At 44.8% G+C, this 17435-nt stretch overlaps 1 protein-coding gene across 6 annotated transcripts in view; it reads left to right on the top strand.

The window, feature by feature from the left end:
• The window catches only part of LOC115173051 (attractin), a 184580-nt gene that overhangs the window by 147230 nt on the left and 19915 nt on the right, over positions 1-17435 (top strand). For all 6 annotated transcript variants that reach the window (XM_029731038.1, XM_029731036.1, XM_029731035.1 and 3 more), the window contains one exon: positions 10932-10993. In XM_029731038.1, coding sequence (XP_029586898.1) covers positions 10932-10993 — 62 coding nt within the window. The remainder of the gene's footprint in view (positions 1-10931; positions 10994-17435) is intronic.

Genomic DNA, 17435 nt, shown 5'->3' with positions numbered 1-17435 from the left:
TTCATGTCTTGACGTTGTATTAGTTAATGTGACGACTGCTGCTCATCGAATGATTAACGGTTTATTTGCGTGTTACCCAAAACGTGATTAAATGAATCAGGCCATTATTAACTCATTAACCGGGGGCACCATGGGGAAAATTAGTTTTATTGAGTTTCTATTTCCCAAATTAACTCAAAGAATATCAGAATATTGATTTTACAACAGTCGCTAATTAATCAATTTCCTCTACAGTCTCATTCTGAACATCGCACAATCCGGGAATCTGCACAAACCCGAGTCCCATCAATGAGTTCGTACCACACCAATCTTAGTTGATTATTTATTTACTAGAAAGCTAAAATGATAATAAAAGATACACAAAAACACAGTCTAGGCTATTGATTAGGACTTAGTATAACGGGCCAACACACTATGGCGCGTGTTACCCAAAATGGGGATTTAAAAGAGAGAGAAGCAGAGAAAGTGCATGAGAGAAATATACATTTGGGTGCATTCGTCAGCTATGCTTATTTTAACTCTAGCCTTGCCCCGAACTGCCGCTCTTATGGGTCAGAATATAATGATGTAATTACGTGTTGGAGGTCTCAGATGGGAAGCTCCGCGTGGGTCGTTTAGGCTTCTCAATGACGCACTTCTCCGACGCAACTCTCTGGTTGTTCTCACGATGTCAGTGTCCCTTTTGGCTTAGTGGTCTGAATCCTCGCCCTCGTTCTGAAAGGGTTCTTCTGAGGACAGACAGACCTGTAGCTCAGAGCTCACAGCGTAGGAATGAAACAGTGTAGATACCACGATTCAATGGAGAGTGGAGCCCGGGTGGTCTGGCTTGAATTCACCCGCTTAGACGCAGCTACTCATCCGTAGCATGGGTAGAAAAAAGATTTCTTTGTCTTTAACCTTGTGTTGTGTTTTGGGTTCGTTGACTACTCAGACCTTGGCTGCAGCTCAGGGTCACTTAGTCTGAGAGGTTAATTCTTAACTCACATGTCTTATACCCTCGGGTCAGAAGTGGGCGTCTTCTGCCTTTAGGGCAATTCTCTGGGCGTACCAAGTTACGAGGCAAGGTCTGGATTTTACTAGTTACGAGGCAAGGTCTGGATTTTACTAGTTACGAGGCAAGGTCTGGATTTAACTAGTTACGAGGCAAGGTCTGGATTTAACTAGTTACGAGGCAAGGTCTGGATTTAACTAGTTACGAGGCAAGGTCTGGATTTAACTAGTTACGAGGCAAGGTCTGGATTTTACTAGTTACGAGGCAAGGTCTGGATTTTACTAGTTACGAGGCCGGAGGTCTGGATTTAACTAGTTACGAGGCTGGAGGTCTGGATTTTACTAGTTACGAGGCTGGAGGTCTGGATTTTACTAGTTACGAGGCAAGGTCTGGATTTTACTAGTTACGAGGCTGGAGGTCTGGATTTAACTAGTTACGAGGCCGGAGGTCTGGATTTTACTAGTTACGAGGCCGGAGGTCTGGATTTGACTAGTTACGAGGCAAGGTCTGGATTTGACTAGTTACGAGGCTGGAGGTCTGGATTTGACTAGTTACGAGGCCGGAGGTCTGGATTTAACTAGTTACGAGGCTGGAAGTCTGGATTTTACTAGTTACGAGGCTGGAGGTCTGGATTTGACTAGTTACGAGGCTGGAGGTCTGGATTTAACTAGTTACGAGGCAAGGTCTGGATTTGACTAGTTACGAGGCTGGAGTTCTGGATTTGACTAGTTACGAGGCCGGAGGTCTGGATTTTACTCAAATCCAATTTTAGACACTAACTTCGCATTTAATCCTTACCAAAACATTCTCTTTGATCTGGACATTTTCCACACAACGTACAATGTATAAACATCAAGCATATCCTAGGAAAACTCTTACATTTACAATGTTGTCGTTATAACGTTGTCCTTTAACTTTTAATAACATAACAAAAATGACATTCATTTTCATATTCCATCTATCGCCATGACCACCATTGTGGCTGACAAAACCCCTTGTCCCAAAGTCTATTTATTGCATGTTTTAATGTTCTGAGGCCGATTCTCCATAATGAGAGGACAAAGGATTTTAGTCTGTTGCCTAAGATTTACAATGGTGTGAGGGGTCATAAAACCCCCCACATCTTCCTGTCCCTGGAGATCCCTTCTCCTCTGGTGGGGATGAAATATCTCTGCAGGATTGTGGTCATTGGTAACCTGTGCCGAGCAGGACAGTCATGAAACTTATTTCATTAAAGTGCTCCTCATTACACACCACAGACCAGCAAATATTCTTTACATCGGAATCACTACAAAACCTCTTGTAGGACTGACCTCTTATACACAATATTAGGTCCAGCCTTGGGAATTTTGTTTTGCTACGATATGTGACCGACGACCTCGATTCGGGCTTTTGTAGAAAAATGTGTTATGGTGTTTTTTTTTTTACATTGGATAAAAAGTAGAGACTCAGAGCTAGAAAATGGTATAATCAGACACTACAGTTGAGGAACAATGGGAAAGTAATTCTGCTTTGAAAGTTGATTAACCTGTAACCCCACTTTTGAGAAAATAGCCATTGAATGTTTTTTTGGGGGGTATAACTACTGGAGAGCTCTTCTTTGTCTCCACCCATTCAGCATTGTTCACACCCTCTGAAGCTTTAGCCCCACCCATCTCTTTGAGGATTCACATGTGAGGCCATGTGGTAAACACACGCTATATCAAATAAAATGTACGTTTATTCGCCACATGCGCAGGATACAGAAGATGTAAACGGTACAGTGGTGCTATACATGCAATATCAAAAAACAGAAAGTGTCCAGATATCGTTATTAGATGATGCTAACCTGATACACTTGTCTAAATTCATGTGAAATAAATGCTGTAATCTCCCCCAGCCACATCTAGCTAAGTGGATGGGTCTCTATTATCTAGACATGTTGATGTAATACTATAGATGGCTGTAATCACATCTAGCTAAGTGGATGGGTCTCTATTATCTAGACATGTTGATGTAATACTATAGATGGCTGTAATCACATCTAGCTAAGTGGATGGGTCTCTATTATCTAGACATGTTGATGTAATACTATAGATGGCTGTAATCACATCTAGCTAAGTGGATGGGTCTCTATTATCTAGACATGTTGATGTAATACTATAGATGGCTGTAATCACCCCCCATCTAGCTAAGTGGATGGGTCTCTATTATCTAGACATGTTGATGTAATACTATAGATGGCTGTAATCACATCTAGCTAAGTGGATGGGTCTCTATTATCTAGACATGTTGATGTAATACTATAGATGGCTGTAATCACATCTAGCTAAGTGGATGGGTCATGTAATAATCCGTCCCGAAGTGGAGTCTTTTGTTTAGACATGTAGCTAGCTGGCTAAACAACGAACCGGCATAACCCCAACTCATACTACTACCAATACAAACATTGTCATAGCTGTAGTATGAATCTGCAGGTATCTAATGCTAACAAGCTAGGTTCAATGTTAACTAGCTAACATTAGGCTATAACTAGCAATGCAAATGTACTTCTGATTCAAATAATGTTACTACACAGATCATACACGTAATGTTAGCTAGCGAGCCAGCAAGCTAACATTTACTAGCTAACTAGCAGTATGCTTTTACTTTCAATAAAAATGACTTTCTGACAAAATTAGAAACTTATCTGGAAAATGTAGCTAGACTCTTACCCGTTATACATGGATGAACGCTTCACAGCAGACTGAAACCATTTAACTCTGTTTTGTTTGTAGCTGCATCTTGTTTGGCCGGTGTTGTCAAGTCACTCTGGTTCACACTGACCTTGGTCTGTGCAGAAAGTAGCCCATCACTTTCTCCAACTGATCTGTCAATAGCGCCTGCTACTTTCAGGGCATCAATGTTGAGACAAGTAGCAGAACTTTTGTAGTTCTCGATGGCTAACGTTATATCTGTCAAAAACAGTGTGGTAGAAAGGACTGTCAACACATACTGACCAGCTCATGTTATTAACAGAAGAGTACTACATGGCAGACCAATCCAAACTCATTTCCCGGGAATGTCCAGCCCATACATTATCTCAGCCAATCATGGCTAGTGGGAAGGTTCCTGGTCTTTTCGATGTCGCCAACTTAGCAACTTTGTCGCTATATTTAGCGAATATTCAGACTCCTCTAGCGACACATTTTCAAACATATCGACTAGCGACAAATCTAGCGACTCTTTCTGGTGTTATTGGAGACTTTGAGACTGACGTGAAAGCACGTATCGTTCTTACTCTTCTCGACGAGCAGCGGGTGCTGCCGTGGGCCCCACCCCCGTCCCAAAGCACTCACAGGCGGCCCAGACCTCGCGCAGCCGTCCCTCCCAGCTGCAGTCAGAGCAGGAGATGTTCACCCCCTCCGCGTCCAGACTGCAAATGAATTGTGCATGCGGGAAGCCGCCGCTGGCTGATCCCCGCCCTGGCTTACATTCAGGGCGGGATGTAAAATGTCTAAATAAATCACTGCATTTGACTCACACAGCCTCAGTCACCTTGTCCACTGTGTGTGTGCCTCTCTGTGACGTAAGCTAAACATCTAGCTGGCTAGCTCATCATGTCTCAGTCTAAACTGTACACTCAAAAATACAGAAAGGAGTGGGAATCAAACCCTGAATTCAAAGGCTGGTTGAAGCCGTTTATTGGAGATGATCGTTAGAGATAGATCGTAGAGATGCCTCTATTGTAAGGCTGATTTCTACGCCAAACTTAGTGATGTAAAAAAACAAAAAACACATGACAACTCAAAAGGCAAAGCCTTATAACACCAAAACAAGCTGCCATTTATGGTTAAAAAAAATGGACTCTGCAAAAAAGGCTGAAGCCACCATGGCATTAGCTAATTGCTGAACACTGTTCCATGCTGGCATGTGATCACATTGGAGAAGCATGTAGAGCTGCTTTCTCAGACTCCACTGCTGCTACCCACTACAAAGTGCACAGAAATGATTAATGGTGTTCTAGCATCATACTTTCTGAAAACGTTGGTCACAGATGGTGGTGACCAGCGTTTCAGCCTCCTCCTCGATGGGTCCACGGATGTAGGTGTTTCTAAGTACCTGAGGGTTGTGATAAGGTACTTTAGTGACACCAAGCAGACAATTGTATCAACATTTCTGGGGGCTTGTTGAGTTGGAGGGAGGAGATGCCAAATCTATAGCCCGTGCTGTTGTGGCTTTCCTCGAGAAGTGTTGTCTTTAAAAAAGAGAAACTCCTGGGGATAGGGACTGACAATGCCTCTGTTATGACGGGGATTAACAATGGGGTCCATAAAGTGCTGAAGGAGGAGTATGGCCTCAAATATCTGGTTCTTATTCGCTGTGTGCCACTCTCTGCAGCTTGCTCATTTGTAGTTCTAAACATATTTAGGGTGTTTTTTTACTCACGTTGTGTCTCCCACAGCGTTATTCCTCTCTCCTACAGCGTTATTCCTCTCTCCTACAGCGTTATTCCTCTCTCCTACGGCGTTATTCCTCTCTCCTACAGCGTTATTCCTCTCTCTCCTACAGCGTTATTCCTCTCTCCTACAGCGTTATTCCTCTCTCCTACAGCGTTATTCCTCTCTCCCACAGCGTTATTCCTCTCTCCTACCGCGTTATTCCTCTCTCCTACAGCGTTATTCCTCTCTCCTACAGCGTTATTCCTCTCTCCCACAGCGTTATTCCTCTCTCCCACAGCGTTATTCCTCTCTCCTACAGCGTTATTCCTCTCTCTCCTACAGCGTTATTCCTCTCTCCTACAGCGTTATTCCTCTCTCCTACAGCGTTATTCCTCTCTCTCCTACAGCGTTATTCCTCTCTCTCCTACAGCGTTATTCCTCTCTCCTACAGCGTTATTCCTCTCCTACAGCGTTATTCCTCTCTCCTACAGCGTTATTCCTCTCTCCTACAGCGTTGTTCCTCTCTCTCCTACAGCGTTATTCCTCTCTCTCCTACAGCGTTATTCCTCTCTCCTACAGCGTTATTCCTCTCTCCTACAGCGTTATTCCTCTCCTACAGCGTTATTCCTCTCTCCTACAGCGTTATTCCTCTCTCCTACAGCGTTATTCCTCTCTCCTACAGCGTTATTCCTCTCTCCTACAGCGTTATTCCTCTCTCTCGAGCGTTATTCCTCTCTCCTACAGCGTTGTTCCTCTCTCCTACAGCGTTATTCCTCTCTCCTACAGCGTTGTTCCTCTCTCCTACAGCGTTATTCCTCTCTCCTACAGCGTTATTCCTCTCTCTCCCACAGCGTTATTCCTCTCTCTCCTACAGCGTTATTCCTCTCTCTCCTACAGCATTATTCCTCTCTCTCCTACAGCGTTATTCCTCTCTCCTACAGCGTTATTCCTCTCTCCTACAGCGTTATTCCTCTCTCCTACAGCGTTGTTCCTCTCTCCTACAGCGTTATTCCTCTCTCCTACAGCGTTATTCCTCTCTCCTACAGCGTTATTCCTCTCTCTCCTACAGCATTATTCCTCTCTCTCCTACAGCGTTATTCCTCTCTCTCCTACAGCGTTATTCCTCTCTCCTACAGCGTTATTCCTCTCTCTCCTACAGCGTTATTCCTCTCTCCTACGGCGTTATTCCTCTCTCTCCTACAGCGTTATTCCTCTCTCCTACGGCGTTATTCCTCTCTCTCCTACAGCGTTATTCCTCTCTCCTACGGCGTTATTCCTCTCTCTCCTACAGCGTTATTCCTCTCTCCTACAGCGTTATTCCTCTCTCCCACAGCGTTATTCCTCTCTCCTACAGCGTTATTCCTCTCTCCTACAGCGTTATTCCTCTCTCTCCTACAGCGTTATTCCTCTCTCCTACAGCGTTATTCCTCTCTCTCCTACAGCGTTATTCCTCTCTCCTACAGCGTTATTCCTCTCTCTCCTACAGCGTTATTCCTCTCTCTCCTACAGCGTTATTCCTCTCTCCTACAGCGTTATTCCTCTCTCCTACAGCGTTATTCCTCTCTCTCCTACAGCGTTATTCCTCTCTCCTACAGCGTTATTCCTCTCTCCTACAGCGTTATTCCTCTCTCCTACAGCGTTATTCCTCTCTCCTACGGCGTTATTCCTCTCTCCCACGGCGTTATTCCTCTCTCCTACAGCGTTATTCCTCTCTCCTACAGCGTTATTCCTCTCTCCTACAGCGTTATTCCTCTCTCTCCTACAGCGTTATTCCTCTCTCCCACGACGTTATTCCTCTCTCCTACAGCGTTATTCCTCTCTCCTACAGCGTTATTCCTCTCTCCTACAGCGTTATTCCTCTCTCCCACAGCGTTATTCCTCTCTCCTACAGCGTTATTCCTCTCTCCTACAGCGTTATTCCTCTCTCCTACAGCGTTATTCCTCTCTCCTACAGCGTTATTCCTCTCTGCTACAGCGTTATTCCTCTCTCCCACGACGTTATTCCTCTCTCCTACAGCGTTATTCCTCTCTCCTACAGCGTTATTCCTCTCTCCTACAGCGTTATTCCTCTCTCCTACAGCGTTATTCCTCTCTGCTACAGCGTTATTCCTCTCTCCTACAGCGTTATTCCTCTCTCCTACAGCGTTATTCCTCTCTCCTACAGCGTTATTCTTCTCTCCTACAGCGTTATTCCTCTCTCTCCTACAGCGTTATTCCTCTCTCCTACAGCGTTATTCCTCTCTCCTACAGCGTTACCAAACCGTTCGATAGCTAGGCTATGGCAGGTTCTAGAGATGGATTTGTCATGTAGGGAAAAAATATCCAAAGATGGATAGGGGAAACCATTGTCTTTGACTTTCCAATCTATTTTTATCTCCAAAGTTTTGAAGCTCCTGTAATGTGGACAGCCTAGCTATTAAACTGGTAATGTGGACAGCCTAGCTATTAGACTGGTAATGTGGACAGCCTAGCTATTAAACTGGTAATGTGGACAGCCTAGCTATTAAACTGGTAATGTGGACAGCCTAGCTATTAAACTGGTGATATGGACAGCCTAGCTATTAAACTGGTAATATGGACAGCCTAGCTATTAAACTGGTAATATGGACAGCCTAGCTATTAAACTGGTAATATGGACAGCCTTGCTATTAAACTGGTAATGTGGATAGCCTAGCTATTAAACTGGTAATGTGGATAGCCTAGCTATTGAACGGTTTGGTGATATGGATAGCCTAGCTATTACATTGGTAATGTGGATAGCCTAGCTATTAAACTGGTAATATGGATAGCCTAGCTATTAAACTGGTTATATGGATAGCCTAGCTATTAAACTGGTAATATGGATAGCCTAGCTATTAAACTGGTAATATGGATAGCCTAGCTATTAAACTGGTAATGTGGACAGCCTAGCTATTAAACTGGTAATATGGACAGCCTAGCTATTAAACTGGTAATATGGACAGCCTAGCTATTAAACTGGTAATATGGACAGCCTAGCTATTAAACTGGTAATATGGACAGCCTAGCTATTAAACTGGTAATATGGATAGCCTAGCTATTAAACTGGTAATATGGATAGCCTAGCTATTAAACTGGTAATATGGACAGCCTAGCTATTAAACTGGTAATATGGACAGCCTAGCTATTAAACTGGTAATATGGACAGCCTAGCTATTAAACTGGTAATATGGATAGCCTAGACGCACAGTCACCAAGACGCACTGTCAAATTATGAAAACATCAGTAGCCTAACCCTCATTATAAGCACCAAGTGTACTTGATAAATAGTGAATATCAGATTAAAAGCAATAATGGCATTTCAATGGAGTACAGGCTTAACTGAATAAACAGCAGAGACAGAATACAATATGTCATGTTATTAAATAGCCAGAGGAACGGAAGCTGCTGAGTGAGTTGCTCATTTTATTATTTTTATATATTTTATACTTACCGTAAATTCCGGACTATAAACCGCAACTTTTTTCCCAGGCTTTGAACCTCGCAGCTTAATCAATGACGCGGCAAATATATGGATTTTTCCCGCTTTCAAAATTTTTTTCTGCAAAAAAACATTCTGTGACGTGCTCAGTTTTTTGGCGGCATGAAGCTTTCATTAGACCAATGAAATTGCTGAACGGGTTATGGTCAAACAACTTTTTTGTTTACTGTTTAGATTAAATCGAGCGCTCTCAAACTTCCCATCATTCTGATTACGGTAGTCATTTTGTCACCCTCATCATGGCAAAGACACGGAGAAATGCATATGATGCAGCTTTCAAGTTGAAGGCGATTGATCTGGCTGTTGGAAAAGGAAATAGAGCTGCTGCACGGGAGCTTGGTCTTAATGAGTCGATGATAAGACGTTGGAAACAGCAGCGTGAGGAATTGACTCAGTGCAAAAAGACAACTAAAGCTTACTGCTAATTTTTTATTTTTGTTACAAGCCGTGTTTCGTTAAAGCCTGTGTAAAGTTCATTTGTTTCAATGTACCGGTAGGCACCTGCGGCTTATAGACATGTGCGGCTTATTTATGTTCAAAATAATATTTTTTTAAAAATTCAGTGGGTGCGGCTTATATTCAGGTGCGCTTAATAGTCCGGAAATTACGGTATTATCCCTTTTCTCCACAATTTCGAGATATCCAATTGGTAGTTAGTCTTGTCCCATCGCTGCAACTCCCCTACGGACTCGGAGAGGCGAAGGTCTAGAGCCATGAGTCCTCCAGAACACGACCCTGCCAAGCCACGCTGTTTCTTGACACACTGCTCGCTAAACCAGGAAGCCAGCCGCACCAACGTCTCGGAGGAAACAACGTCAAGCTGGCGACCGAAGTCAGCTTCCAGGCGCCCGGCCCACCCACCACCCGCGTCACGGGTTTCCCGGTCACTGCCGGCAGGGATCGAACCCGGGTCTGTAGTGTGATAATCAGCCCGTAGCATTGTCACCGCCTTGTTCTATCCGAACGGTCCCCTCCCGTCCCGTCCCCTCCAGTATACTCCCGTCCCATCCCCCCGTTTCATTTGGTGGTGGCAGCGGGCACCTGCTCAGTGCGCGTCGTTCTGGCTATTTTTGTGCTTAAGCCTTGAAGGTGTCGGTTCTGGCTGAGACTCAGAATCAGAAGAATGATCGTCAGAGACGTCACAATTCATTGCTTGGGTTTTAGTGGATTGATATAGGGTACATATCATTTAGAGGTTAGAATAGATCAATTCAATTGAATGGCCCTGTTCTTCATTCACAATTGGTGATGACCAGAATTCTACATCGTTGGCTTCTCGTTGCTCATCAACTCACCCATTCTCTCCCTACCGCCCCATCATACTTTTACTTCATTTATGTCATCTGTTATATGTGTGAAATGAGTTTTGGTATATTTATAGTGATTATCAACTGGGCACGGCACCATCAACTACTTTGGGAGAAGGAGTGGAGCAGGTCCTACTGTCGGGAAAATGATGGGCAGCGGGAGAAAAACCATTCCAGAAATGACATGCCCTCCTAAAACTGGTTCTGACTCCAGTTGTGTTTGTGATATTAAGATTCTAACACTGACATTGTGTTATATAGACTGATTTAGGAAAGACGGACGGGGTATGACTCTCAAAATGGCAGAGTAATTACATGTCTTTCTCTCTGTCTGTCTCTTAACCCATCTCTGTTAACCTGCCTGTCTGTCTTTCTCTCTGTCTGTCTCTTAACCCATCTCTGTTAACCTGTCTGTCTTTCTCTCTGTCTGTCTCTTAAAACATCTCTGTTAACCTGTCTGCCTGCCTGTCTTTCTCTCTGTCTGTCTCTTAACCCATCTCTGTTAACCTGTCTGTCTGCCTGTCTGTCTTTCTTTCTGTCTGTCTCTTAACCCATCTCTGTTAACCTGTCTGTCTGCCTGTCTGTCTTTCTGTCTGTTAACATGTCTGCCTGTCTGTCTCTTTCTCTCTGTGTTAACCTGTCTGTCTGTTAACCTGTCTGTTTACTTGTCTCTCCTCTCAGATTACCTTTCTGTCTGTGTCTTAACATGTCTGTCTCTCTCTCTCTCTCCTCAGATTGCCTTCTCTCAGCACAGTAACTTCATGGATCTGGTGCAGTTCTTCGTCACATTCTTCAGGTGAGCGCCACCTCTTCCTCCTCATTTCTTCCAACCTCCTCTTCCTCATCCTTCTCCTCTTACTCTCTCTGTCACTGTGGATACCTACAGCCCAACACCACACTGTGTGTAGCCACGGCGATGTTGATGGATAGCCAAACTCTGGAACGTCATCGTGGGTTGTTGGTAGAGTGTAGGAATGTAATATTGCTGTAATGTGTTATCTGTTTCAGAACAGACCAACAGCAGAGTGGGACAGCAATACAGAGGGTTTGTGGCTCTCTGGGTGTCACACGTATGCTAGAGAGACAGTGTTTAACTGTGTGTTTGTGTCTTAAGAGCACTTTATACCTGGGCGACTCGGAAGAGTTAAGTACTGTTGCTTAAATGTGAATTCAATTCGGAGCTTGCCTATGAACACAACAGGAGTGATGGACCACCAGTGATGGACCACCAGTGATGGACCACCAGTGATGGACCAATCATGGACCAGTGATGGACCAGTGATGGACCACCAGTGATGGACCACCAGTGATGGACCAATCATGGACCAATCATGGACCAGTGATGGACCAGTGATGGACCACCAGTGATGGACCACCAGTGATGGACCAATCATGGACCAATCATGGACCAGTCATGGACCAGTGATGGACCAGTGATGGACCAATCATGGACCAGTGGTGGACCAGTGATGGACCACCAGTGATGGACCAATCATGGACCAGTCATGGACCAGTGATGGACCAGTCATGGACCAGTGATGGACCAGTGATGGACCAGTGATGGACCACCAGTCATGGACCAGTCATGGACCAGTCATGGACCAGTGATGGACCAGTGATGGACCAGTGATGGACCAGTCATGGACCAGTGATGGACCACCAGTGATGGACCACCAGTGATGGACCAGTCATGGACCAGTCATGGACCAGTGATGGACCAGTGATGGACCAGTGGTGGACCACCAGTGATGGACCAATCATGGACCAGTGATGGACCAGTGATGGACCAGTCATGGACCAGTGATGGACCAATCATGGACCAGACCAGAATTATTCATGTTGATAAACTATTATTTCTTCACATTATTAGCGCAACAATGCACATGTCAATACGAGCGAATGTTCCAAAATGAAAGGAGTGGGAAAACACTGTTCTAATGAGCACAGCAACACGGCAGATGTTAAATATGACAGAGATGCAAATAACTATCCGTTAAACAATTAGAAAGATGCAACAACTAGCACGGGTTGCTAATATGACAAGGACCGGGCCTTTGGCTGCTGAAGGAAAAGTTGAGGGCAGAAGAGAAATGCTTGTTTCAATGGCACATAAGGAAGTGTTGAGGAAGTGTTGAGGAAGTGTTGAGGAAGTATTGAGGAAGTGTTGAGGAAGTGTTGAGGAAGTGTTGAGGAAGTGTTGAGGAAGTGTTGAGGAAGTGTTGAGGATGTGTTGAGGAAGTGTTGAGGAAGTGTTGAGGATGTGTTGAGGATGTGTTGAGGAAGTGTTGAGGAAGTGTTGAGGATGTGTTGAGGAAGTGTTGAGGAAGTGTTGAGGAAGTGTTGAGGAAGTGTTGAGGAAGTGTTGAGGAAGTGTTGAGGATGTGTTGAGGAAGTGTTGAGGAAGTGTTTAAAATAATTCCCTCAACGTTTCTATGATCATATTGTCGCTACGCTACTTCGCAGCAAGGTAAGACATTTATCATTAGGCCTATAGGAAGTAGAATGCCCAGGTTTCGAATGCTGCCAGATTGCAAGGTGGGGATGTGCAACACCCGCTGGCCTTTCTCACAGCTCTTCTGACCGTTTTGCCCTGAACGAGTAGCCTACGTCGACAGAATCCATTTTCCCCTGAACAGGTAGCCCACGTCCACAGAATCCATTTTCCCCTGAACGAGTAGCCTACGTCCACAGAATCCATTTTCCCCTGAACGAGTAGCCCACGTCCACAGAATCCATTTTCCCCTGAACGAGTAGCCCACGTCCACAGAATCCATTTTCCCCTGAACGAGTAGCCCACGTCCACAGAATCCATTTTCCCCTGAACGAGTAGCCCACGTCAACAGAATCCATTTTCCCCTGAACGAGTAGCCCACGTCCACAGAATCCATTTTCCCCTGAACGAGTAGCCCACGTCCACAGAATCCATTTTCCCCTGAACGAGTAGCCCACGTCGACAGAATCCATTTTCCCCTGAACGAGTAGCCCACGTCCACAGAATCCATTTTCCCCTGAACGAGTAGCCCACGTCGACAGAATCCATTTTCCCCTGAACGAGTAGCCCACGTCGACAGAATCCATTTTCCCCTGAATGAGTAGCCCACGTCGACAGAATCCAGTCTTAAAAGGGACATTCCACCACTTTTAATCATCGTTATCTCCAGCACAATACCTGTGTGTGTATATATATATATATGTGTGTGTGTGTGTGAAAACGGCACATTTATACGTTGTTTTTGAGAAAAATATAAAGTCAAAAAAGTTAATCCCGATGACATCATCAAAAGAGATTTTCAAACACTATGAGATTCGCTGTGACGTGAGCTGGAAGAAAATACCCTCCCTCTGACGAGAAACTAGTTGCAGAAAAGCCCCTGTTTTTTTCTGACTTTTAATCTGACCCTGTGATGTCTCAGAGGAGCATTGTTTAGGACCTACACATCTTGTAACTACAGATCATACAAACGTGCTGTTTTCACATATGTGTGGCGCTGGAGAAAGGTTGAAAAGTGGCGTAGTTGGCCTTTAACAAGTTCATGTTAAATATCCTACGTTATATTTGACAGACTTAAGTTCGGGTACATGTTCTGGCACCTCCCTCATGTCAGCATCGGTGTGGACACGAGGCTGTAGCCAATACGCATATAACCTTTCACATTATCTAAATACATCCATGCTAAATACTTTGGAATATTATTCTAATGTTGGCCTTTTTAGTGGCAACTATTTGAATGTGAATTTCTGGCTCAGTTGGCAGCCCCGTTCATCTATTACACTAGGGCTACTACACTAACTAGCCCCGTTCATCTATTACACTAGGGCTACTACACTAACTAGCCCCGTTCATCTATTACACTAGGGCTACTACACTAACTAGCCCCGTTCATCTATTACACTAGGGCTACTACACTAACTAGCCCCGTTCATCTATTACACTAGGGCTACTACACTAACTAGCCCCGTTCATCTATTACACTAGGGCTACTACACTAACTAGCCCCGTTCATCTATTACACTAGGGCTACTACACTAACTAGCCCCGTTCATCTATTACACTAGGGCTACTACACTAACTAGCCCCGTTCATCTATTACAGTAGTCCTCCTACACTAACTAGCCCTGTTCATCTATTACACTAGGGCTACTACACTAACTAGCCCCGTTCATCTATTACACTAGGGCTACTACACTAACTAGCCCCGTTCATCTATTACACTAGGGCTACTACACTAACTAGCCCCGTTCATCTATTACAGTAGTCCTCCTACACTAACTAGCCCCGTTCATCTATTACACTAGGGCTACTACACTAACTAGCCCCGTTCATCTATTACACTAGGGCTACTACACTAACTAGCCCCGTTCATCTATTACACTAGGGCTACTACACTAACTAGCCCCGTTCATCTATTACACTAGGGCTACTACACTAACTAGCCCTGTTCATCTATTACACTAGGGCTACTACACTAACTAGCCCCGTTCATCTATTACAGTAGTCTTCCTACACTAACTAGCCCCGTTCATCTATTACACTAGGGCTACTACACTAACTAGCCCCGTTCATCTATTACAGTAGTCCTCCTACACTAACTAGCCCCGTTCATCTATTACACTAGGGCTACTACACTAACTAGCCCCGTTCATCTATTACAGTAGTCCTCCTACACTAACTAGCCCCGTTCATCTATTACACTAGGGCTACTACACTAACTAGCCCCGTTCATCTATTACACTAGGGCTACTACACTAACTAGCCCCGTTCATCTATTACACTAGGGCTACTACACTAACTAGCCCCGTTCATCTGTTACAGTAGTCCCCCTACACTAACTAGCCCCGTTCATCTATTACACTAGGGCTACTACACTAACTAGCCCCGTTCATCTGTTACAGTAGTCCCCCTACACTAACTAGCCCCGTTCATCTGTTACAGCAGTCCCCCTACACTAACTAGCCCCGTTCATCTGTTACAGCAGTCCTCCTACACTAACTAGCCCCGTTCATCTATTACAGCAGTCCTCCTACACTAACTAGCCCCGTTCATCTATAACAGTAGTCCTCCTACACTAACTAGCCCCGTTTATCTGTTACAGTAGTCCTCCTACACTAACTAGCCCCGTTCATCTGTTACAGTAGTCCTCCTACAGTAACTAGCCCCATTCATCTATAACAGTAGTCCTCCTGCACTAACTAGCCCCATTCATCTATAACAGTAGTCCTCCTACACTAACTAGCCCCGTTCATCTATTACAGTAGTTCTCCTACACTAACTAGCAGGCGACATAGCATGAAAAGAGTGTCCCCTCTCACCATATCTCTCCCTCTCTCTCTCACCATATCTCTCCCTCTCGCTCTCTCTCTCTCTCACCATATCTCTCCCTCTCTCCCTCTCTCTCTCTCACCATATCTCTCCCTCTCTCTCCCTCTCTCTCTCTCACCATATCTCTCCCTCTCTCTCTCTCTCTCTCACCATATCTCTCCCTCTCTCTCTCTCTCTCTCACCATATATCTCCCTCTCTCTCTCCCTCTCTCTCACCATATCTCTCCCTCTCTCCCTCTCTCTCTCTCACCATATCTCTCCCTCTCTCTCTCTCTCTCTCTCTCACCATATCTCTCCCTCTCTCTCTCTCTCTCTCTCTCACCATATCTCTCCCTCTCTCTCTCTCTCACACCATATCTCTCCCTCTCTCTCTCTCTCTCACACCATATCTCTCCCTCTCTCTCTCTCTCACCATATCTCTCTCCCTCTCTCTCTCCCTCTCTCTCTCTCTCCCTCTCTCTCTTTCCCTCTCACCATATCTCTCCCTCTCTCCCTCTCTCTCTCTCACCATATCCATCACTCCCTCTCTCTCTCCCTCTCTCTCTCTCCCTCTCACCATATCTCTCCCTCTCACCATATCCCTCTCTCCCTCTCCCTCTCCCTCTCTCTCACCATATCTCTCTCTCCCTCTCTCTCTCGCTCCTTCTCTCTCTCACCATATCTGTCCCTCTCTCTCTCTCCCTCTCACCATATCCCTCTCTCCCTCTCCCTCTCTCTCACCATATCTCTTTCTCCCTCTCTCCCTCTCTCTCTCTCTCTCTCCCTCGCTCTCTCTCTGACCTTTTGGTGAGGTCATCAGCGTGGGGAGAGGCTGTTTCCCAGCAGCAGCTCAGAAGATCTGATTGGTTGATAGGCTTTAGATTCTGTGTGGGTTCTGGACTGGGATTGGCTAGTTCTGTGCAGCGCCTCTCTGCGTCTAGTTAATTATAGATGACCAGGATCAGTGGGGTTTGAGTGAAGAAAGGTTCTCTCCCCCTCTCATCTTCCTCTCCTCCTCCTCCTCTACATTCCTCCTCTTTCTCACCTGTAATAGGAGGGGTAGAGGTGAGATAATGTTATCTAGGGTAGGAGTTGGCCAATAGATTCACCTGTAAACTGACCACAACTGAGCCCAAAATAGTTTGTATTTGATATTTCATACCTTGATTACGTTAAGACACGATCACATACATTCAGACTGGCCTTCAGACTGGCCTTCAGACTGGCCTTCAGACTGGCCTTCAGACTGGCCTTCAGACTGGCCTACACACAACAAACTGAAAGGATGTGTTTCAATCAAAAGCTGAAAGGAATAAATATTTGCTTAACAAGTCACTTAAGAAGTTGCATTGAATTTTGAGTGACTACCTCATCTCTGTAGCCCACACATACAATTATCTGTAAGGTCCCTCAGTTGAGCAGTGAATTTCAAACACAGTTTCAACCACAAAGACCAGGGAGGTTTTCCAATGCCTCGCAAAGAAGGGCACCTGTTGGTAGATGGGTAAAAAACACATACTAACCTAAATGACAGAGTTAAAAGGAGTCCTGTACAGAAAAATAATATTCCAAAACATGCATACAGTTTGCAACAAGGCAAAAATTGTGGCAAAGTAATTCACTTTTTGTCCTGAATACAAAGTGTTATGTTTGCGGCAAATCAAATACAACACATTACTGAGTACCACTCTCCATATTTTCAAGCGTAGCGGTGGCTGCATCATGTTATGGGTATGCTTGTAATCGTTAATGACTTGGGAGTTTTTCAGGATAAAAAATAAACGGAATGGAGTTAAGCACAGGAACAATCCTAGAGGTAAACCTGGTTCAGTCTGCTCTCCACCAGCCACTGGGGGATGAATTCACCTTTCACACAAGGCCAAATCTACACTGGAGTTGTTTACCAAGAAGAGAGTGAATGTTCCTAAGGGACCGAGTT

Source organism: Salmo trutta, chromosome 33 (assembly GCF_901001165.1).
Source record: "Salmo trutta chromosome 33, fSalTru1.1, whole genome shotgun sequence".
NCBI lineage: Eukaryota > Metazoa > Chordata > Actinopteri > Salmoniformes > Salmonidae > Salmo > Salmo trutta.
Note: the sequence above shows the minus strand (reverse complement) of the source record. Positions and strands in the feature narration are given on the sequence as shown.